Source organism: Micropterus dolomieu, linkage group LG15, assembly GCF_021292245.1.
Source record: "Micropterus dolomieu isolate WLL.071019.BEF.003 ecotype Adirondacks linkage group LG15, ASM2129224v1, whole genome shotgun sequence".
Taxonomy (NCBI): domain Eukaryota; kingdom Metazoa; phylum Chordata; class Actinopteri; order Centrarchiformes; family Centrarchidae; genus Micropterus; species Micropterus dolomieu.
Window position 1 is genome coordinate 16674233 of NC_060164.1, and position 24804 is coordinate 16699036.

Genomic DNA, 24804 nt, shown 5'->3' on the forward strand with positions numbered 1-24804 from the left:
GTTTCAGTGTTTGGAAGGCCGCTAATTGCAAGTTTGAAATGAGTCAAATTAAAACAAATCTTTAAATTGCTGTTTTTGCAGGCTACACAACTAGAAACTACCTAAACCAGCATAAACGTTACATGGTCAATTCATCCCTCAAGGTAAGTCTTGCATAATTAATGGACTTATTTATTTTTTCTTTAAAGCAAAATTATCTGGAACTAATTTCTCATAGTTCCATAAATGATTACACATATAAACACACACTGACATTGAATAACCAAAAACTGAACACTATTTGAATGCAATTAAACAAAGCCTCAATGTTAGCAGCACACATCAAAAGTGTAAATGAGAATGTGTTTGCATAACTAAATTATGCTGGAGAAAACATCAAAGGAAGTGGTGTGCAGATGGGTAGAAAAAGTAATATTGAGACACATCTCAAAATGCACACTGTCACCAGCATGAAGAGTACATTCTGTAAAGTTGCAGCAAAAAGAACATACCACCGATTTTACATTTCTAAGTCCATTAATGACAAATCACATATCGCAACTGCTGTCTATTTTGCAAAAGATGCTGTAGTGTTTCAGGGTTTTGCCCTCCATGCAGCCATTGATTGCTGAGTTTGGTAATCCATCACAATAAACATTATATCTGCATTCATTTTTTGAAAAAATACATTATGTTTATGAGGTAATGCAGTCTAGACTTTTCAAATCAAACTGCATTTAAACTGCATTACAACATTACAATAATTGAACTTGAAAAATATTTTATTCACTTTGATGGATAACACAACTCAAGCAAAGAGTGGGGCGATTTCCATATCTGTGGAAATGAAAGGAAGAATATAGATGCCACAAAGAAAAATGGTAGATGAACACAACTGTTGTATTGACAACGATTATGATATGCCTCAACTTGCTTAGATTGTTTGACCCCCTGTGAAAGCTGAAGTGGCTTCTGGTGGCAGTATACTGAATTTCTGAATAGGTTCATGAAATTAGTGGGTGGACCATTTATGTTCAACATCACCACAGTGAGCACATACTAAAGAGTTGCTCTGAAAACCCAACTGTGCACACTTTGTTTTGTTACAACCCTCTAAAAAAATCTCCAGCTGCCTTCACCTAGTGTACATTATCTGGAATATGCCTTCATTTCCCTTTTGGCTTCCTCCTCTCACTGCAATGAAAGAAAATTAATGTATTTGAGTCTATTAAGATGAGTGCAGTAGGCTTGACAGCACCTTTGTGCTGCAGATGTCACAGGCTTTGGAACAAGGCACTTACCTCCTCAAGGACATCGGCAAGCTTGCTGAGAATATCTTCCTGCAGGCCGTGGAATGTGGGGACGCTGCAGGAGAAAGAAAATAAAGGGCTTTTCGAGAAGAATAGATTCATACATAATAAATATATTACTGATTAAGTCTTTTGTGGTTGTCAGATAAAAAAGTGTAGCTGGCAGTTATATGTATTTGGTTTGAAAAAGTTGACCAGAATGAAGCAGACATGTGATTTGACGTGAACAACATAAATATACATAGCAACAGGAACACACAAAAAAAATCAATATTATGCTATGGGAGCATGGCCCTGTATACTGTATTACAGTATGTGGATATAAATATTTCAGCATAAACTGGGCAACGTGTCTAGTTACACAGCAGGGCATCAGATCCTAAGGTTGAATACACCATTATGAGGCTCTAATGTTTGTTCCGTTTGCTTCCCGGCAGCCCCAATGAATGCTATCTGCCTGTTATCAAACTTACTAAATAAAACTGGCCCAATGTTTATCAAGGAGGAGAGAAAATACCCGTGTTGGTGAACAAAGGACTTATCTCCCCATGATCTCTCTCTCTCTCTATGTTTCTCCATCTCACTCTCCCCCCTCATTTTCCATGCTTTATTACAGTAATCTGAACCATCTTGTCTTGGCCCCCAACACAGGCCCCAGCCACTGTGCTGATTCTTGTGTTTTTGCTTCCTAGAGAGAGGCACTAGGTAATCAGCTAGGCAGTGAACGCATGACCCTACTCTGCTTGAATCATGTGGCGTTTCAGTCCCTCGAGCTGTGAGGCAGTTGACAAAAACAAAAAGCTTCTGTTGTAGTAAATTTCACAATCCAACAGCTTAATTGTGTTACAGCAAATGTATTAATTATACAGGGCCAGAGGGGAAGTGCGGTTCTACAAATGTGGTCTTTTTGATCATTTTCAGTCTAACATTACTTATGGCATCATGCAATTGTGAGTGAGGCACAAGATTTTCTGCCTTTTTTTTCATTGGGCAGATTGTTGTCTACTTTTCCTCTATGCCTTTTAGCTAAACGTCTATCTAAAGTGGAAGGGAGCAGAAGATTGAGTAATAACCGACCAACCCTTAAAATATCAATTCACAACAATACACATTTTTATAAACTTTGGTGATGTTTGTCAGTTAATTAGATTGCTACCCTTTGCTACTAGATTGATTCCATTGCAGTTACGCTTCTTGAAGCAAGATGTTTCAGTCATTTATAATACATGCTAGAAAGAGATAATAAAAAAGTCTTCACAAGTATAATCTAATACAGTGTGGGATGTCTCTGTTAATTTTTCATCTGTGTTCTTCCTCCACAACTTGTTAATGCAAATATATGATTTCACTGCAGTTAAAGAGTGGGTAGAAGACTCAGAGGGACTAGTTGTTTGTTTTTACGCTTAAACTACAACTCTTTTATTAGTTCTGTTTCTGGGAAGAACAACAGCAATGTAATTATCTACATACTGTGAATTTCCAAATGGTATAAACCTCTGATCCTCCCCCTCCCAGATCCTAGATGTACCTACGTCTATTAAATATTTACTTACAGTACATGTTCGTACACTCAGTACAGAGACAGAAGTGTTTTGTGTCTTTTTTTTAGTCAAAGCAATCACTAAAATAGCTTCAGTCTTAAACATGAAAGTAAGATTAATGTTGTGTTTTTATTATGACTGGCCTGCAGATGCCAGAGTTGCATACTATACAGGGAGACAGCATTTGTTATTATGGCTTATAGCAACCTACATTTTTATTTCCCTATCCTGCCATATCTTTCTTGATAGACCTCTTTCTTCAGCAAAGGCTAAAGCAGTGTTGTACTGCTGCAAAAGTCTAAAGGGGTCCGTATACTCCATCAGAATTTCAGAGGTGAGACAGGAAGCAGGGTTTAAAATTCTCAATCAGCTCTCTTTTTAGTATTTGTTATACCAACCATTTGTTGCACTTTTCATGGGAATGTCTGAGTGCAACACTAGTCTGCTAGTGAATGCCTCCTATGAAGGCATTCATAGCTGGAGAGACTAGCTGAAAGTGTTTGGCAGTTTTGAACATTTATACAACACTTCTGTTTCCAACAACACGCTGAACAAACTAGTTCTGATCTATCTGAGTATACCCCGGCCTTTAGGGCTAAGTGAATGGCTGGGCGTACAAAGGGTGCGACTTCCCTATCCTTAACAAGGTACTCTAAATTCCCAATCATAACATTGGTCGTTTTGGAAGGTATTGACATGTATCCTATTTTTAAGTTTAGGTATGAGGCTTTGTTGTGAATGTCTAATGAAAAACTGGTTTCCTATGTGCTATATTCAGCTGCCTGCCTTGAAACGACTCTGTCAGGTAGTGTCAGCGTCTGATCATGATTACAGTGATTCATGAGGTTTTGTTCAATAGAAACGATCCTAGGCAGATTGTGCGCTTTTATGATTTGGGACCTTTAACGTAAATAAAGTGCATATGTGCAAGGAATAGACAACCTTGAAATCTGAAACAAAGTCACGTGAAAATGGAGTGGTACGCGTAATATAGGGATGTGTGCATGTGATATCATTTTCATAATTGGCTTGATTAAAACCAAAGTGGATGACAGGAAAACCGGAAAGTTGAACAGAGATGGGGGTGAGAATTATACTATTAATTGCCTGTTATGATCACAGCGCTCTGCTCTCCTTCTGGCTTTTGATGAGTCTTTCTTTTATCCTATACTCCATGAAGGCCAAAAAAAAGTCTGCAGGCTTTTTAAGTGATAATAGGCTTCTCTATGGAAAGTGGTTAGGATGTAGGGCTCTCTGATACAGATAGGGACATTAAAGAAAGATGATAGAGTTAGGTATTTTTCCAGTAGGATGAGGGACACCTTCAGTGACGCACAAGAAATTATCGTTGAGTTTTAACATTTATTGGCAAAAATTAGGACTAAGGAATCTTCTGAGAAACAGCTCAAACATATTCTCCTGAATTAATTTAGTTAATTCATTCATTGCCTTTCAGATCAAAGCCCTATTTAGGCTAATTGTCTGTCATTGTGGGACAATTTATCCTGGTTTCCTTACCTTTTCAGAAACTCCATATACTCTGTGTGCTTGATGAGACCCGTCCTCATCATGATCGTCTGAAAACACTGTCGGTCGATGGCCCACAGCTTCACATTTGTTAGAGCTGGAAATATGAATACACATAAGCAATGTCATGAAAGACAGTTTTCACCCTCGGGGTAAACAGAATAATAATTTCCGCGTTAATACCCGACCTGCAACAGTTTTACGCTTTGTGCATAAAAAATGTGAGCATAGTGATTATTATATGCACTATGACATTGAATTTGAAATGTGAAAAGAATCATAGTTGTGTCACGGCATATGGAATGTGGAATGTGTGTGAATTTAAACTAAAACCCTACTGAAATCACATTGGACAAATATGTGAACCTTTAGTTAATTGTTTAGTGGCAATAGTTATCAAAATTTTTCCCTAGTTGCTGATCAGCCCTGCAGAGCAAATAGGAGGTATTCTGGAAAATTACTCTTTAGTCAGCAGCTGGAGTTAATTGGTATTTTTGGAATACCTTGCATGGATGGCTTGCTTCAAGTCATGCTACAGCATTTTAATTGGTTTGAGGTTAGGAATCTGACTTGACTATGCCAATGTTTGTTTTTTTTACTAGTTAAAGCCCTTGAGTTACTGATTGTGCTTTGTGTTAAGGGCAATTATGAAGTAGTGTGAAGAAAGTTATGTTAAGCTTCAAATCACAAACAGCTACCCTGATATTCTTCTGTACAATTTCCTGCAACAATTTAGAATGAATTGTTCCTTCAATGATTGCAATCTGCACTGGCCCCTGAGGCACCAACTCCATTATACTCCATATTGTACATGAAGTTGATAGAGGTCAGAGTGTTGGTATGTAGACTTTTTATCATTTAAATTTAGCATTGCAGCAGTCTTTGCAGAATACCCTTTAAAGAACAGATGTCTAAAATGTCATGGTAAATTTTTAAAAAAGCCCTTGGTCTTTTGATCAGAATATGTTTCACTTCGACAGATCTCTGTTGGGAAGAGCGGACTCGGGTTTTAATCAGAGCATTGGACCTCTGGCCCACACCTGTATGTGATTATATCTCCTCATTCCACTGCATTTCATAGACAAAAGTGGGTTGTTTTATAACAAAACATGTCAAAAGCCCATATTTCATCCAGCTGAGCTACATTGTACAGTGACTTCCAAAAGTCAGTGCTTCACTTTGTTAATAGCAGTCTGTGGTAATTATTTCCAAACAACTTCGGTGTTTCTCACAATTGCCAGTATCATTATCTTCTGCAAGAAAGGCTTTTATTTCGATTTCAGTCTTTCAATTGTGCAGTTGTACAGTAGTATGTGAGGAGTAATATGAAAGAAGATAGAGAGAATCCACAGTCTGACCCAAAAACAAATCTGGAGATCTCCAGGGAGTCCTGTGGCCACAGGGACATGTTGTAATATTAGATAATATTAAATTCATCAGATGTGAGTCAGTCTACTTGGTATTTTGTCTCAGTGTGTATGTCTGTTTCTAGATCCTCCCAAGGTGACACTGTTTTATAGATAAAATAAGGTTTTGTTAATAACAATGTGGTATTTATTGATTCGCTCGCTGTCCTCAAGCAATGAAGTCACAGTGCAGACTCTGCTACAGAGTAGCACCCCTGCAGCTGATGAGGAAATTGTGTGATCACTGCTGGGGCTGCAGTTTAATGGGCATTCCTTAATAGCAGATATCAGATACTACTACACTTAGTAAATCTGATGACCAACTTTTGTTTCTATCCTTGCGAGTATACCCAATAAGAGTGATGAAATATTTTTCTGTGATAACCTTGCAAATAGTAGTAATTCAAATATGGCTTCATGAGCAAAATGCACACCTTTGCTATCACACTAACTTATATACTTTAACAAACTCTGAGCCTAACCCTGAGCTTCGAGTAGATTAAGCCTGAGATGGGAAACTCAGAGTTTTCAGTTCCAGAACAGCTGATCAGAATTAGTTCAGTCAACTTTCAGTAACTTGAACCTGATGGAAGCATGTGGCTGGGGAATGAAAAAAAGCCTCATCAATGAAGCTCGGATACTGTTATTCACCCTGGCAACAGGTCCATTTTAATCTAGTAGCGCTAGAAATATTAATACATGCCAATGCAGACTTAAATTTCCTTAATGAGTGATAAAGTGCTGGAATCCTTCTTTTTAAATATTTTATATATTTTAAATATATTTATTCAGCTGTACCCTGATGGGAGAAAATGCAGGTGGTAATAGCTGAAGATAAAAATATGGATCAAACACAGTTTACTCATGGGCCTGTGATAGTCCGACCCAGTAATAATAACATTGGTGATTTGCCATTGAAAATGTGTCTCAGTTTTAACTGACTGGAAAGTTTTAGACATCTATTTTACGTAAATTTTTTTGTTCATTTCACATTTAATGAAATACTGTCAAAAGACATTAAGACTATATGGAGCTCATATTCAAAAACTCACTTTTAAGATATGTTTAGTCATTTCAGCTGCACCACAATCATTCTCACTCAGACATATTCACATCATCTCCAACATGATAACTATAATAGGAATGTTCCATCAGGGTGACTAATCATAACATGACAAATGATTCTTCATCGGTCAGTTACAGCTTCATACTGAATTGTTTGATTTAAACAGTGATTATTGGAGTAATGTAGCCCTCAGTAAATGTTTCAGTGCAACTGCTGACAACCTGACAGCTGCCTTAATATCCACAGAGTCACAGTGTTATTAAGGAGGACAGTGTAGATTTTATTCTGAGCTGTGGATGAACCCATGAAGTCCTTACATTGATGACAGACTGATTGTGACGGACCACCGTCAAGTACGGTTGCGTATGCGCTGTGACTGCCATACTGTGACTGCGTTGTGGTCAAGTTGCATGTTTGGTACCCCATAGACCCGGGTTCGAATCCCTGTGTGGGTGGGGGCATCCTGATATGGAAGAAGTAAGATTGGCGGGAGTCATGACAGATTCCTGTATGCGTGAAGCGCAATGGGGCGTCTCCCGAAGGGGAGGACAGTGAGATGGGAGAAGTACGATTGGCGGGAGTTGTGACAGACCCGTAGATCCGGGTTCGAATCTGGGTGGTGTGACTACTCTTGCCTTTCCGTCACACTGATTGTAAAATCTGTCATGTCAAAGATCATGTTTGGGTAACAAACTAATATCTAACCGAGTATTCCATGTTTCTAAACACCTAAACTTCTGCAAATCAATGAATTCCTTATGTGCTTTGATATTGACAGTATGAATGAGGAAATGACACTGTGTGTCAGACAGCTGCTTCAGTCTCCACAAGAGGGGAAGTAGTCAGAAAGAAACTCAAGAGTTTGTTGAAGCAAACCTCCTCCCAGTCAGGTTTCCTTCATGTCAGGCTTAACAAACTCAGAGTTTTCCCTTAACCTGCTTTCTGAAACAGGATCCAGGTATTTACTGTATGTACACACAGGGTGAATGCACTCCCACAGACAACACAAATCTTTCTCTGCAGTCCAAGAGTTCGGCAGCACTTTAAAATAGGGTCAAACCGCAGGAGTAATGCTCTCATTACAGAGCCTGACGCTGTTTTTAGTTAGAGACAGTTTCTTGGAGCAGGAACCCTAAAACACACGGCATGACATAAAAATGTATACAGACACAGATGTGTGGACACAGATATGCAGACATCCTTTACAAGCATGCACAGACATCAGATAAACACAGATACACAGCACATACACACAGATGCACTCAAGTATGTCTTGTTAGACATAAACACACACATGCTGCTGTGTGCACATACATGTAAACATGCACACATGCACATCATCATAAAGAAAGTAACACACTGTAAAAATGTAAAATTATACACTGTGAAATGTCAGCACAATGGATTGTAACACTGATGCCAAACACATGTTCAATAATATTTTTTCCCCTCCTCCTTGCAAGCTTTCCAAAGGCATTATTTTAAAACACTTCAACCGTATCTGTATCTAGTTATGTATTATGTCATCTAAAAGGTTATTCCAAGATAGACTGCACACCCAACAAACCTGGTATGGAGATGGGTCTAGAGAGAAATTGTTAGAGTAGCCTTCTAATTTGACCCCAAAGCAACAAGAGTGGGAGGTTGGTCTTCATTGCCCACTATGCAGTGTGCATTGGAGTGTTTTGGTGGAAAGTGAGAGCATGGGGCACTGGGAAATAAGATATGTAGGGAGGCTGTGGTGCACCCCGGTAGGTAAACGTATTATTCTGACTTTTGACTAAATTGCGGTGAGACTCGGGGAGCTAGTTATCCTGTAGTGAGGGCGCAGATGAATGTCTTTAATGCTCATGGGTTGCTGATCATTAGCTTTGCAGTTTTCTGAATGCACATAACACCCCAGGCAGTGCTGGAGAGATGCAAGAATATTGTCTGCGAATGATTTTGAGGAATTGTGTTGTGGTGTGTGTTGTGTGTGTATTGTTCCAATGGGATGATCATTGGGACTTTAACAGTCATGCAGTGGTGGACTGTAAATGCATGCAACATAAAACCCACAAGGGTATACAGGGGGTTCACAAAAAACAGGAACACCTGTGCAATTATTACGATCCAGTAGAGGCCTGACAATAAGCACAGTACTAGGGATGGGCGATATAGCCAAAAATGTTATCATTCGATCATATCATTCGATATCGATAATTATCAACCACCATTTTCATCACCATTTACCATCAATGTCAAAACATTATTTCTTTCAAGTTTAAAGACTGATTATTGCTCCTGAGTGAAAGAAACCAGATGTTTAATTGGGCTTTCAAACTATTCTTAATCGTCAGAACACTTAATGCCAAACAGTGGATTGTTTAACAAATCTGAGGTAGAAGATTCAAAAGAATTATGATAAAATCTTTTTTTCAGTCCCTTTTCCTCAACACACTAAATATCTTAATAGAAAAATGAAGTGTTGATTTGTTCATGATTCACATGAATTAAATCAAATATGTACTGAAAATGTATTAAACATTTGTTATGTTGTTATGGAGGAAAATTATATCACGATAATTATCATTATTATTTTATTGACCGGCCCTAATAACTGCCACCTTTATATATTGGTATTAGATTATTGGTATTGAGCATAGTGAAAGCCAGTTGCTCCAAAATTTGCACTGTATTGTTGTTGCATCATATTGTAATAGCTGTTATCTTACATGACAAGTGCATTGAATTAGTTCAGTGTTACTTTACTGTCTTGATCATTAGCATTTGTGAGATTTCAGTTGTATTTGTTTCAGTTTTGCATGCAGTGTTGTAAAATACATCCATTCTCGTTCAGAAAGGTTTAAAACTCTTTTGTTGAAATGGCTTCAGTGCAACATACAGATGGCACAGTGGAGCGTTGGGATATTTGATGCAGACAGAGGAGGTAGTTCAGACACAGTAGGATGTGCTGATCTGTGGAGCAAATGCGGAAAATTGGCCCTCGTCAAAACTGTTAAAGTGGCCTCTTTGTGTGCACCAACCCACGGCCACCAGTGTGGACTTATAATACTATATAGAAAATAATGGGTGCAGGTGTTTTGATGCATGTAATATGCAGCCATTGTGTGTTGCAGTTTATCTCAAATATCCCATTATTATAGTTCCTTCAAACTTCACAATGGCTGGTATTTGTATATGCATGTGAAGTGTGTCAATTGACATCACTCATGGATTGTAAATTTGACTCCCTGAATTAAAATCACGCCAAGCTCAATATGCACCCTGCTGACTACTGTTTAACACCTATTTCCTTTTTGCCTGTGAAAGCTCCTCTAAATTGAATGTAATGCCACCTCAGAAAAAAGGACGGCTATTCATAGCCATGCCAACAGCCGAGCACGTTATCATTCTCATTTGTTCATTCTCCTCCTTTCCTTCCTTCGCCTTGATGCAGTGATTATAATTCCTCACACTTCAATTTCTCACAATTATTTGCAACGGCAGATCAATAGGGTTGATTGTGATTACTGCCAAAACTGGATAACTAGCTCCCTTGGCATGCCAGGCCCCAAAATAGAGGAGGTTAAGCATGAGGAACAGTGAGAGATAAAACATATGGATGAAGAAAAGAGGCAGGACAAAGCAAACCTAATATGCGGGGTGGAAGGAGTCACTGGAATAATTCACCGGAACTGAATTTTAGCCCAGGGCTTTATGCAAATGCTCCGTGTGTGTGTGTGTTCTTGTAATCAAAACTTTTCCTCATTAAATTATATAAATATAGGATGAGATCAACAACATTTCTTCCCTGTAGTCTGGTCCTGACAGTTAACGCTCGGCGTGGGCGTGGGATTTGGCAACATCAAAACTTTGTGCGTTACTGTGACTGTAATCTTGAATTCTGTTGTGAGTGCCATAAGTTTTAATGGGGTTCAAAATGTCTCAAAACGTTCTACGTCTGGCCGACGATGATTCAGCTGATGTATAAAGCATCTGCCATTTACACTGCAGGAAATCCACATTCCTTTCCAAAAGCACCACAGGGCTACATGAAAGTGGTACTTAAATAAAGATTAGACCAGAGTCTCAAGCAGCGAAGTGAGCAAGGAGACACTCTGATGACAAGAAATATATTTGTTAGTAACATAGTATTAACACAGTATAATGCACCGGTCAATGTACGTCACTAGTTATAAATTATTTGACAGAAAATCCGTTTTAAAATAAGCTCTCTTATTACCTGACTACTGTCTACTGTCGTGCCTGTAGATATTTTATCTAGAGGAGAAAAAAATAACCTACCATAATAATGTCTTGATATATGATAATATGTATGTTGACACTATACTGTATACTATTCACAACAAAGCCTTTAGTTGTGATTTCTGCTCATCTTCCATCTCCCATGATACCGTGACAGTAATCAAATAATTGTCACGCAGCAAAGAAAATGTGTTAGAAAACCTTGGAATTATTAATCAACATGTGTCTTTGGTTATTAGGATATGCTCAACTGTGAATTATCATTTTAGCACTTGTAGATGATTAACCTAGGGTTATACAGCTCTGAGAGAAGGAGTGGCGCCTCCAAACTAATTAGTGAGAGCACCCACCATAAGAATTCTTACTCTGGAACATATTTTTCAAATGTTTGGGTTTGAGGGTATTTGAATTGGTTCTCACTGTCACTCTAAAAAAAAAAACTTCTTCCACAGTCGAATCTGTGACTTCCTTGCTCCTCCAACTTCCTTTGAACACCCCCTCCGGCTTCCCTTCCCTAATGTGTAAGAAAATGAAAAAAATCAACTCTCTTCTCACTGAACCCCAAACACACACATACAAATCACATAATCACGTGAACTCTACTCCTTCGAGGCTTCCTACATGTCTTGTTTTGGAAAGCGTTAAGAGAGCGATGATGTCAGGGCTGCCGGGTGGAAGAGTGTAATCTCTTTTCCCCCTTAGTCATTAATAACATCAGCCAAGTCTGATTACATCTGGTGGAGGACTTTAGAGCGTGAGAAAGCAGGACAGTTCATTTACGCCAGACAGTGTCACAGAGCGTAAAGAAAAAGGAAAAACATTAGAGGAATTCGCTTCATTATTACAAATCTATTCTTATGGAGGCTTAAAGGAACCTAAGACAGTGTAGCAATGTCAGATACACTGAGCCATGTTTGGCAGCAGTTGAAATGTGTGATAAATTTCTAAAATTCACAACTGATCAGTTGATTTACATTATTTGTTGTAGTAAGGCTGGTAGTATGTGCTCTTATGACGGCTGTCCCATATCAGTGAATCCCAACGCAGAATACTAGCTTGCCTAATCAGATGCATTCTCCAGCTGCCAGCTCTGCCAATGCTCGCCCCACGTGGGAGACAGGAGTCCATGGGCTTGGAGCAGCAGCTGCTTGAGAAACATTGAGCTGAATGGCATCCCACCCGCCATCCACCCACCATCACTCACCTAGGATAACCCATCTTTTGTTTTAGACAGTAACAGATTGAATTGCTGTTATATTAGATGTTTCTATTTCGGTGGTGGTGATGTAAAACCATCGATGTCCAACAATGTCCACCATTAAATATAAAAAAGACATCTCGGCGTGTGGGAGTCATAATATTTAAATGCATAAATTTGACACTGAGCACAGTCAGGATACTCTCATTACATTTCAGTCGGAAACTTCCTGTCAGAGGCTGACTGAATAGGAGTATTCCTAAAAGTGTACTGTTAGCTTTCTCTGTCTTGGAGAGTCCAAAGATAACTAACCACCCATCTCTGTAACATTAACAAACCTCACTCCCAACCTTTATTCATCAATTATAGCTTAACCTGTTTGGAAGTTTATCATAAACATGCACACATTTAGATGACTGGAGGTTGGTCGATTGAAATAAGTATTCCATGATCCTGAAAGAAGAATTGTCCATCTAAAGTAAGCTCTGTGATTGCAGCCATAATTAATGGACTTTAGTAGTACAGACATACAAACACTTTGGTTGAGGGAGTGAAGCATGGTGCAGTACACTATTGAGGGCAAGTATTTTAATTGCGGGAATAAATTAGTGAAATGGCAAATACAGTGGTAATAGCTATATGGTGAAACACCATTTATTGTCATAATTTCATTTCATGTATCTAGAAGTCTTCCATCCATCCATCGTCAACTGCTTATCCTGCGTACAGGGTCGCGGGGGGCTGGAGCCAATCCCAGCTGACATCGGGCGAAAGGCGGGGTACACCCACAGGTCGCCAGTCCATTGCACAGCCACACATAGACAAACAACCACTCACACTCACATCCACACCTAAGGACAATTTTGGAGCGCCCAAATAACCTAGCCTGCATGTCTTTGGATGGTGGGAGGAAGCTGGAGTACCCGGAGAGAACCCACACGGACACGGGGAGAACATGCAAACTCCACACAGAAAGGCCGGGGCAACCACTGCACCACCGCGCAGCCCTATCTAGAAGTCTTGGTAGTGCGATAGTCTAGTCCTCGAGGTGCGGGAGTAGGCTGCCGCTACAACAATTCCACTGAGATTCACAGTAATGGTTTCTCTAATGATGGATATTTCACTTGAAATGGAGAGAGGAGGAGGGGTGAGGTCATCGGCCAAGAAGAAAAGTGAAATTTCTCTTTGAGGAGCTAATGAATGGTAGACAGAAATGAGAAAGAACAGTGTGTTATATAGAGTAAAGCCTGTTAACACATTGTCCTTTTTTTAAGCCTTTAATCATCATCCTAATCCATTTTTAACAGGCTCCTGTCTTTTTATTCAAACCATGTTTCAGTAAAATGAATAAATCTCTTCCTTTCTGCTCAGATTTCATTTCATGGTGTCATGATGTAAGTACTGCTACCTGAGCTGATGACGTCGATGGTAAGGATAAATGCTTCTATGTAGAAAAGGGAAACATTTTTAGCTGTCCACTCCCTGCTGCATAAAAAAATGCCTTTTCAGCACAAATTGCTTTTTGTTGGTTTGCGAGATAAATTTTAATTGTTTGTTGTCCTCATCATTACAGACAATCAGCCAGAAACTATTTGCCACAGAGGAAATCAATTTGAATAACCTGATCAATTTCAGTCTGCCCGGCTGTAGAAAATCAAATGGAGGAAATGAAGTGTGTTTGCTATTCATCAGCAAGTAGGTTATTTTTAGGCCTTGCTCCACATCTCTCTACAATATATAGGTGGTTCTGTGGACTACGTAAAATTCACACCGAAATCTGTCATATCATTGATTTGTGAGGCCGTCAAAGATCCTGAAAGCTATGTGAAACCACATGTCACACATTGTCAGCCGGATTTAATCATGTAATATCTATAATAATATATATATATATATATAATAGATAATATTCTACTGAATTAGTTAACCAAAGCGTCTGCACTAAAATTACTACAAACACATGAGTATTTTCTTTCTTCACTTCTGACGACAAGAAGAAACAACTTGCTGTGTTGTTGTTGAATTGCATAAAGCCTTCTGTTAGTCAAGGCTGAGGCAAAAAACATCAAATCTCTGCACCTAAAAATACAGAGCAAAGCCAGAGTGAAAAATCCCCCCCCACTTTACTGCTTTGCCAGAGTGTGACGCATACATGTTTGTGTGTCTGTGAGTGAGTGACTGCATACCAGCATGGGCGCGCATTTTCATTATTGTGTATGTAAGAATGCCACTGTTTTTGTGTGTGTGTGTGTGTGTTTGAAGAAACAGCTATTATTGTGACAAGAGGCCTTTTTACTATGCAGGGGTCCTACATTCAGCTCCGTTTCTGTGAAATCCGTGATAAACTGCTCATTATAGGAGGAAAAGATGTATAACCATAAACTGAGAGATTATGAATGTCTTTCTCTGTTCAGGGAAAAAGCAATTACGCCATGTTTCAAATGTTATAGCATCTAACCTATAAACTCCCAGAGTACATGATAATCTGTGTATCTCTGCTATCTCCAGCACTACTGGTTATATACATTCTTATTATTTTGCCACCGAGAGTTAGTTTCAGTTTAACAGTCTGTAGCCAGTAGCAACCAATACTAGCACAGTATTAACTGACGTTGATACATCAGCTGCTTTTAGAAATGCACCGAATGCAATTTTCCTGGCAGATTAAGCTGAAAACCGGCCGATTCAGGTCACCAGCCGAACGATCAGTGCATCTCTAACTGTTTTGTCTGATCTGTGACCAAGCAAACATTGACCGGTATCTTTTATCCACCCTTTAAATGCCCGTATTGGAACAATAAATTTGTAGGTGCTTCATTTAGGCCTACAGTAGCAATTTTGGGGCAGTTATTTCTAATTTGACCATTATACTAACTGTCTGACCCTAACATGTTGCAACAGTCTTTACTGTTTGGCTAACTGTTTGTACATGAACTCTTGTGGACTCCATGTTCCTGTTTGCTAGATTTATTGCTGTCTTCTAGTTCTTATGGGGACTTGCTGTTCTTTCGCTGATACTTTGTTTCTTCCCGCAACCCTGTCTCCCAGAAATTATTACTTTCACAAATTTCAAACTGCAAATATGTTTCAAGACGCACATAATGCCACCTAAATTACATTCTTTATTAACATAACGTTTATCTGTATCTGAAAAGTCGCAAAATGTTTATACTGTAAGTAAGTGCAAAACACTGTATGACAACATATCTCATTTATTTTCCCTGCAATATCTGCTCTTACTGTTTGTTATCTGCTTGTAGCACTAACTAGGGCATTATAAATGTATTTTATGGTTACGTTTAGGCACGGAGAGCACTTGGTTAAAGTTAGGGAAAGATTGTGGTTGTGGTTTAATATTGAAAAAATCAAATGACTTGAAGCAAAACTTATTTGCTTTATTAATGTGTAACCATGACCTGTTTTATTGCCTACAGTAGTGCTCAGAATGTGAACCAACCGTGGTCTCTAGTGTCACAGTCGAGTCCAGTACCACCCACCACGACCAACTCCTTACGATTTGCAGCAAATTTCTGGATTTGCTGTCACTGTGTTATATCAAATATTGTTTTCATTGTTATTTCCAGTAAAACCTTTAAAGGCCCTGTCTTCAACCTTTATTGGAGGTGTGTTTAACTTGCTGCAAAGCTAAGCACCCACACGTATAATGTGGCCAGCAGAATTAAAGTGTATAAATGTATTGAAAATATCACAGTTTATTCACCATCATCCACATCTCATTGGGCATGAAATTAAGCTTGATTTTAAGAGGGTGAAGAAAATAGTAATTTCGTTGCTTATCAATCACTTACTTGTATTTCTATGGTCCCAAACATCAGGGCCTTTCGACTGCCCCATGCCTCATGCCCCTTGCCTCATGCGGTCAGACCAGAATTGGCAAAAAAAAAATTACTTGAAAACTGTGACGAAAGCAGGTGGGACAGAAAATATTATGGGCAAGATTGCCAAAGCTGCTAGAGCAAGCATAACGACCTTGCACTGGCAGCCATACAGCATGTTCTGCTGCTATCTTTTCCCCATCCAGTTGAGAAACAACAATCAGTCCTTCTTTGATGAAAGGTCACTCCCACATTCTCTCCCAGATTGGCTTAACATTAGCGAGCCTAGCAATTTGGCTACAAATAGCTATATGGTATGCGTCTTAGACCGCTGGACCACACCTATCTGATTTTTGCACTGGGGAAAATCAAGCACAATTCCACATTTAAATCAACAAATAACAAGCATTTTGTTCCTGCATTTTTTACACTGGTTAGACACAGCTCACTTACTGAAATCCTTTCTCATAGATAGATGAACAAGTTCATAAAAAAGCTAAGGGTTTGAGTCATACATGCTCCAATTTGTTCCTTCTTCTTGTAGTGATCACTGTCAGCATCTGAGACCCCTTTTACACTTGTCATTTTAAGGGTCCTGCATCCAGATGAAATCCAGATGGGACTGACTTTTATTTATACTTAGCCAAATATATGTGCCTCTGCTGGCCTGATCGCCAAATTAGATTCTGTCGGCCGTACTCCAAGGTGGTAGTATGCACTTGAAAATAACTACAATAAAACCCACCAGAACATGAATAACATAATTAACATTTAGCAATAACCGCTACCTAACTAATGACTAACACAAACATGTATCGTATTCATGATTTATAAGCGGGACAAAAGTTTTGTCTTCTCAGGCTTTCTATCTCAAGCGACAGGGAGAACAGCTAATTTCAGTGTAACTTCTGTGTCTTGAGCAGGCAAATTTCAGTCTATCTTCTCTTCTTCTCAGGTGTATTTACATCTAGCTTTTTTATGATCAGATTGCTATTCAGTTTGACCCAAGACACATGAAGAAACTAAGTGTCAATGTCACATAAGAATCCATAGAAGTAGCGCCAGATTCAAAGTGTTACCAAGAGAAGCAGCTCCGAAAAGTGTCTTGAGCCATGTTCCCCAACAGAAAATGAGATACAGCCTCGCCAGCAAATAACTTTTTGTGTAAAGAAAATGTTTTCATAAAAAGGCAAGCAATGCCAAGTGTCCCGTGGATAATGCAAAACAGGTAGACGAAATAATCCTTCAACATTCCCTCCAGAGTAAAAAATGCATTAACATTATTAGCCTGTCCGTATTGTCACATGAGACTGTTAGCATAAAACATGTACAAGAAAAACAGCTGTTTAAAGCTACACCTGCGGGCTGTTTTCTTACTGACTGACTGTATATTGCTGTTGTCTGAGGTTGCGTCTATCTGGGTGTTTTAGCCTTTCAAGCTGTACAGAGCCCCAGAAGAGCCTCTAGCTTGGGGCTTACACCTGCGCTCCAGCTGAGAATCAGGACAACAGTAGCAGCAGGGGCCCTCAGTCCAAACGCACACAAACACGCACACATACACACAACCTTTAACATGTGCACTTACACACAAAAGCACATACAATATTCAGATGCCTTCATCCAACTGAAATAAGCCACACTGTGAAGTTATAGGCCCAGACATCAGAGAAAAAATGCATGCAGGGACCAGCACAACTGTGACTTCAAACAGCTGGGTGGGGACTAAACTGCCGCCATCACTGTTTTACCACCACGTTTCTTGCCGCACTCTGGCAACAGTGTTACCATGGCAGCCATGGAAACAGAGAAGATTTCTTCCCCACTCTGTCCCACTGGAATTATATCTACCAAAGCCTTTTTGTCTTTCTGTCTTCTTCTCTCTGTTCCTGTTCTTCAGTTATTCAAGGAAATCCTTAATCCCTTGCGATGTATTTCTCGTAACCCTCTGCACATATCAGCACGAGGTGATTAAAGGAGAATGATGGTGCCATAACTTCTGCGACGAAATATCTGAACCTCATTATGGACATGTCAGTCACAGCAAATGAGATTTGTGAGCTTTGTTTGTTGTTTGTTGTTTTTTGTTTTTTAACAATTATTAGTAATTCCTGTAGCTTTCTGTTGTATTTTCTCTATGTCTGTGCTTGTCTAATTGCTTATCTGCATTCTGATGTGGCATATCTATTTGTCTTTTCTATAACGTTTGTTTATTTTTTATGCTTTTATGTGTCTATCTCGTCAGTCTGTGATTTCACTGTTGTTGGTTGCACCTGTAATTATGGAGTGAAGCCTAAGATTGGAAAAGACACAGCAGTATAGTAGATGGTGACTCTGTGCTCCTTGATAAGAGTGCACTTAGTACCTTTCCTGAAGAGCCCTTATCTCCAGCTCTTCACAGCCTGGCCTTGCTTAATGATGGTGCTCAGCTCCACACACAACCACCCTCGATTCATAACAATAAATATAACTAGTTGTTTCTCTTAAAGGTTCAGTGTGCAATATTTCTGAGAATCTATTGACAGAAATGCACTATAAGATCCATAACTATGTTTTCAGTGGTGTATAAACACCTTACATAATGAACCGTTATGTTTTTATTACCTTGCAATGAGCCGTTTTTATCTACATAATCACGGGTCTCCCTCACATGGACGTCTCTTTCAGAGGTGTGTCAAGCAGGCTACTGACTTTTGCAGGCAAAACCACTAAAGAGGAAGCGATTATATAAGTAACTGTTGCTGTCATGACAGATCTATTTCAGCACGGATAAAAAAAAGTATTTTATTATTTTTATTTTCCTTAATCACAGAGAGAATGAACATGTTTTATTTGTCAATGTTTGTATACTTTATCTATTATGTTGTTTCTAATTGACTGTGGTGCAGAAACAGTGACAATGTTACACACTCTTGGCTTACATTTTCCATGTTATCTGTAAGTTGCAATAACATTTGCTTTTACTGAATAATTAAGTAAATATAATTTCTTAATATATCTATCTAAAGAAACCAGATGACGGCATCTTTTGTCCTGTGTCAGCCAACGTATCTATCCTATGCTCTTTGATAGGGGAAGCAGTAGACTAGACAGTTGCTTGCAATTTGCAACCTCACTGCTAGTTGCCACTAAATCTTACACACTTAACCTTTAAAAGCTGCAGTGGTTTTAACTCTAAACATTTACATCTACTTTCTGCAGTCATCCCTCCATTTTCTCAACAGTACAGTGTGTTATTGTAATATTATTACTTTTCCCAGTAACTAGTAGTGTAAGGGATTACTATTTCCAAAACATTGATATTACAGTTAATAACTCTTTCATAAATGTCAAACTTTTATGTGAAGATAAAAAAACATTATCATCAGTATGTATTCAATATGTATTCAATATATATATTCTGATAAAGATTTAATTATCTGTTGTATGTGTGTATCATGAAGTGGCTACATTTTGTTGTATAACCTTGTTGTTGTATAATGATAAATAAATTACCTTGATCCTTGAGGAACAAAAGAGGAGCTGACTGCTACTAACTGTTTCTGCAAACTAATGCTTATGCTTGCATTATATCATCAGCAAGATAATGCTGTGGCTAATGTGGCTGCTAACAGTTGCTAATTATTAGAATTGATGTAAGACCGAGCAAACGCTCGCTACAGCATATTTCCCTTCTTCCGTTCAGTTGAATTTATTGGAGATTGAAAGTACTCACTCTGGTTTTCAAAAAGCACAGAAGTAATGACTTTTGTTAGGAGGCTGCTTTTACATCCTGCACTCACTTGATATTAATCATGGTGAACACAAATTGTATGAAATGCTGTTGTTTTTACACCAGACAAATAGCTGGTGCTTGGTATTCTGTGCCAGATCCAACATGAGAGCATTACCCAAGAGTGATAGGAGGTCAAGACAAGGTAGTGGTACTGATGTTGAGGGAGCACACTGTTGGATCAAACAAAGGCGTTGGGGGGATCTCACAGTTCATTATCAAGTCATATGTGAAACAAATTTAAAGTGTTTTTAGGTTGTCTGCATTTCTGCATAGATGAAGCATATAGACAAAAGAAAAACAAACATTGATATAATTTGGAAGAGGCCAGAGGCATGTACACACTGACAGAAGAGTTAGAGAGTACACTAGAGGGTACACTGACAGTCTTACAACCAACATGTTTTGTTATTTAAACACAACAGAGTCCCCAGCAAATGCCGCCATTCTCCACCTTCCGCACTGGTCATAATGTTTAACTTGGAGCCTGGTTCTCCAAGGAGTTGAACCTGTAACTTATCTCTTTCTGCCAAAACAAGATTCACTCACTGTGGACAGTGTGATTCCTGAGACTGAGCAGACATAGTCTACTACACACACACTCCTACATTTACACACACTCACATGCACATTTTCCTCTCTCAGACTGATTAGCAAGACCACTGTTTGCTCACTCCCAGCGGAAGGAAGGGTTTTTTATACAGCTGAGCTCTCTGATCACTCTCCGAAGTCTCCAACAATGCTACTGCCATGGCTTTCTTTTTTTTCCTTTTCCTTTCCATTTTCGTCCTGTGATACCATGATATGAAGTGCTGTTAATGCGCGTGTGTGTGTTTGTGTGTGTGTGTGTGTGTGTGTGTGTGTGTGTGTGTACTAATGCCCAAGCATTGGCCCTCTGTTAGCTGTCGTGTTTCATCTATGAAAACGATGTTGCACCTGCCAAAAATGCAAGCTAGATGCATACATCAGAAAGTATGTTCTTATGCATGTTTGTGCTGTCTATTGGGGTTTAAGGGTAAATCCGCCCCAATGCCATGAAAAAACAATAGTCACGACGACAAGTAAACAGGCCTTAACTCCTGGCAGTATGTATTTTAGTAGGGCTCTCAAGCCTCATGCATTCACCGTGAGACACACACATTTCAGCCAGTTCACACACTCACACACCACACCTTGTATAAGCAAGTAAGTTGTAAGTAAGTTAAGAGATAACGTCCTCGAAATTATCCCGTTATATTAAATTAATGGATGATAATTTTTCCGTTCATAGCTTTCTCAGTACTAAATGCCAGAGCCGTTAAGCCTATCAGAAATTAAAATGTGTTATTTCCGAGTAAATTACGTGATCACGCTGAAAGCACGTTCGTTACCACGCAACATGGATGCACGTGCACACACAGAGTGGAAGTTGGAAGCGACCCGATGGATGCGGTAACTGTAGGGTTGTTATTTTTGATTTTTTTGATTTTACGATTCCTGGACAAAATCACTTGCCTGTGATCAAAGATAATGACAGCGGCTGATGTTGTATAGCCAAATTCGTGCTAAATGGTTGTTGATGCAGTCAAAAACTCTCCAACCTCTTTGCAACCAGAAGCTTTGGCTTTTTTAGCCAGTGATGAACAAAGTAACATTGGCCTATTCAGATCCTTTAAAAAAATGTCCCATATGACTGTAACTATTATATATTACATCATTAGATTATTATTCAGCGGCCTAATGCTTTTTTTGTCAGTGCAAACAAAATGATTGAAAATACATTTAAAATAATCAAAAGTAAAAGCAGCAAATCTTCTTGTTTGTGAAGCTGGAACCATGAAATGTTTTTACATGAAAAATTACTAATACCAAACAGTTGCAAATTCAATTTCTGTCAATAACCCTAACTGATGTAGTTCTACTAGCTGGACTTATATAAACTGTTGCTGTAATTTAATTTATATCAAAACATCCTATTTTTTTAACTCTTCATACATTTTGTGTGTAAAAAGGAGTAAGTAAAAAGTGACATGAAAAGTTCGGTACAAATACCTCGTGTACTTAAGTAGCTACAGTACTACTTTATTACTGTCCACCACTGGGCTTAGCTTTGGCTACTTGAAACTAAGGAAAGGACTAGAGATGTTTTTCTATATTTTGGCTCTGGATGGAAAGCTATCATCCATCATGATGGTGAAAATAGCTGGCCTTGAGGCACAGGGCTTTAAGTTGGAGACCCTACCCTGTCATCAAGGCATTAAACACACAACACAAAACACCATTCATAAGCTGAAATGTGTAGCCTACTAACATACACAGCTTGGCATACATGCATGAGTAGGGCAATAGGGCAAGTTCTGCCATCCTACTGTAGGCCTATGTGTACAATATACATTGAGCACTGCTGTTCAGTGGGCTTGTTTGGGCCCAAGTTTCTTTTTATTTTTGATACATTTGTATTTTTGAAATATAAGTATATATATTTAAATAGTATTTTATCATATATTTGTTTGGGTCAATTACGAACTATAGGTAAAATATAACTGCTAGTAAATACTTGAAAGAATTGGCTAGGGCTGAGGGGCCACTGCTGCAAATATTTGAGTGGTTCCTCTTCTAACACACATATCTCACGCCAAACTTTTGATAAAACTTGAGAGTCCTGATTTTAGAGCTCTATATTCATGAGTCAGTGGTGCAAAGTCCTACTATCCAACATGCAACCTTATGAAAATAGAGCCCTTAATCTTAAAGGACAGACTCAGTCATGGGTTGGATGGCTGCCATCTGTGGGAAATGAAAATCTTCCATCATATTAATTAAGACTTTTGTGCTTTCATTTTTATCTGAAGTCCACATTAGCTGGGAGAGACAGAGTATAATGTAAAAATAATGGGAATCAATAGGAGAAAGGATATGTCAATTTGAGATGAATATCTGATGCACAGGGCGGCATGGTGGTGCAGTGGTTAGCGCTGTCGCCTCACACCAAGAAGGATGCGGTTTCAAACCCTGGTTTCCCGGGCCGGATGTTGCATGTTCTCCCCGTGAGTGGGTTCTCTCCGGGTGCTTCCTCCCACCGTCCAATGACATGCAGACGCTAGGTTAATTGGTGACCCTAAAATTGTCCTTAGGTGTGAGCGTGACTTGTTGTTTGTCTATGTGTGGCCCAGCGACGGATTGGCAGTGTACTCCGCTTTTCACCGGATGTCAGCTGGGATTGGCTCCAGCCCCCCTGTACGCAGGATAAGCAGTTGACGATGGATGGGATGCACAGTATATGATGTATATGCATAGAGCGGTTGGCTTCAATATGCATCTAATACATTGATGCATTAGATATTCATCGAAACCAAACCAAATGTTTTCTTTGCATTGACTGAATTCTTTACTTTGAGTGATGCTCCAAACTCTTCATAATAGTGGTGCGTATTTTTCATTTTAAATTAGTTTATTGAATTTTTAACTGCATTTTAAGGTTAAATAATGTAATGAAAATTCTCAGTCATCCAGGTTATAGTTCTCCATGGTGGGTTAAAATCAAGGGCAACTGGACTTGGTTGAGGTTGCTCAAAGATATTTCGCCTCTCATTCAAGAGGCTTCTTAAGTTTTGGCTGACTGGCAGAGAGTCCCAGCTATTTAACCTCTCTGGGGTGGTTATCAAGGTGATGGATAATGCTTGGTTAGTGTTCCTGGATGTTGTAACGATAGTCGTTATGGTCATTGGTTACCTGAGATCGATTGCATTGTCTCATGAGGCCAAGCGTAAGCGTTTGGAAAGGATGAAGGGATAATATTGTAAGTGGGGGATAAGTGGTGTCATAGACCTCTCCGATTGAGAGGTGCTTTCTCTATTCTGGAAGATGGCTTTTTTCACTCCTCTTTCAAACCATATTTTTTCCCTGACCATAATAAGAACATTGTTTTTCTTCAAAGAGTGTCCCTTATCATTCAAATGTAAGTAAACTTTCAAATCTTGACCTGTGTTGTTGTGTTGACCTTCTTTGTTGAGCCATGCATGTGTAGTTTGTTGTTAAGTTTATAATACACAGGTCTGTGCAATCCTCACAAATATGTGGACATCTTTTTTGGGGAAATTGTAATTGACCCTTCACTAAGCCACGCCCCGAACACACAGCTGGCCAATCACAGCGTAGTATAGAACTCGCTCTAACTGGGGTCCAACACTTTCATGGCTACGCTCCATTTACTTGTAAGGAAAATGGTAGCTAACGCTAGCTAACTTACTACTGAATGTAACGTTATATAACCCTACTGTTCTGCTTTTTAATGATTGTAACTGTGACTAGAGACCTAGCCAACTGTACAGGAACAGTGTTTGTCCTTAATATCGTTGTCCTCTTTCTCATTAGTCAGGTAACGTGGTGGTTCACTTTTACACTGTAATCGGTTAGGCTTTAGCTTTTATCTTTTTTATTTTTAATTCTACATCTGTTTGACAGCCTGAATACAACCTTCAAATGCGCAATGTAACTGCAAAACTGTCTGCTTCTTTCTGAAATCGTTTTTTCCAAAAATTTGACAATATGTATCCAGGAAGTGAGTAATAGACAGTGGTAGCGCCGTGATAAAAGTCCGACAGGTTGGGCAGTTTGTCAGACTTAGCAACAGTAACTAAGGGGGGCGTACTCTGGACACTGCAGAGGTACCCACTTGGGTACATATACCCCTCTTTTGGGAATTACTGGAGTATTGTCAAAACAGGACAAAACAAAGTCCTGACAAAGTGCACTTTCTTATATTGTCTATAATAACTCCAGTGATAGATTTTTTAATACCTAAATTAAACAATTAGTTGCTATCATCATGACCCATGTGCATTTATGAAGTAACCTCCCGGAAGACAATGATAATACTACAATCCACAAATTAAACGTTTAACTCTGACCGTCAGCAGTGACTCTGATCGTCCAAAAGATTTGG

At 39.0% G+C, this 24804-nt stretch overlaps 1 protein-coding gene and 1 long non-coding RNA gene across 7 annotated transcripts in view; one reads left to right on the top strand and one right to left on the bottom strand.

Moving 5' to 3' along the window:
* Positions 1 to 24804, bottom strand: part of LOC123984199 (cGMP-dependent protein kinase 1) — an 88353-nt gene that overhangs the window by 24631 nt on the left and 38918 nt on the right. For 3 of the 4 annotated variants that reach the window (XM_046070960.1, XM_046070958.1, XM_046070959.1), the window contains 2 exons: positions 4349 to 4454; positions 1281 to 1344 (listed from right to left, as the gene is read on the bottom strand). In XM_046070960.1, coding sequence (XP_045926916.1) covers positions 1281 to 1344; positions 4349 to 4454 — 170 coding nt within the window. Of the gene's footprint in view, positions 1 to 1280; positions 1345 to 4348; positions 4455 to 16084; positions 16233 to 24804 lie in introns of those variants that run through there. The other variant, XM_046070962.1, reaches the window with a different exon arrangement.
* The window catches only part of LOC123984209, a 63357-nt gene that overhangs the window by 727 nt on the left and 37826 nt on the right, over positions 1 to 24804 (top strand). For all 3 annotated transcript variants that reach the window (XR_006828398.1, XR_006828397.1, XR_006828396.1), the window contains exon 2: positions 82 to 143. This is a non-coding gene — a long non-coding RNA (uncharacterized LOC123984209). The remainder of the gene's footprint in view (positions 1 to 81; positions 144 to 24804) is intronic.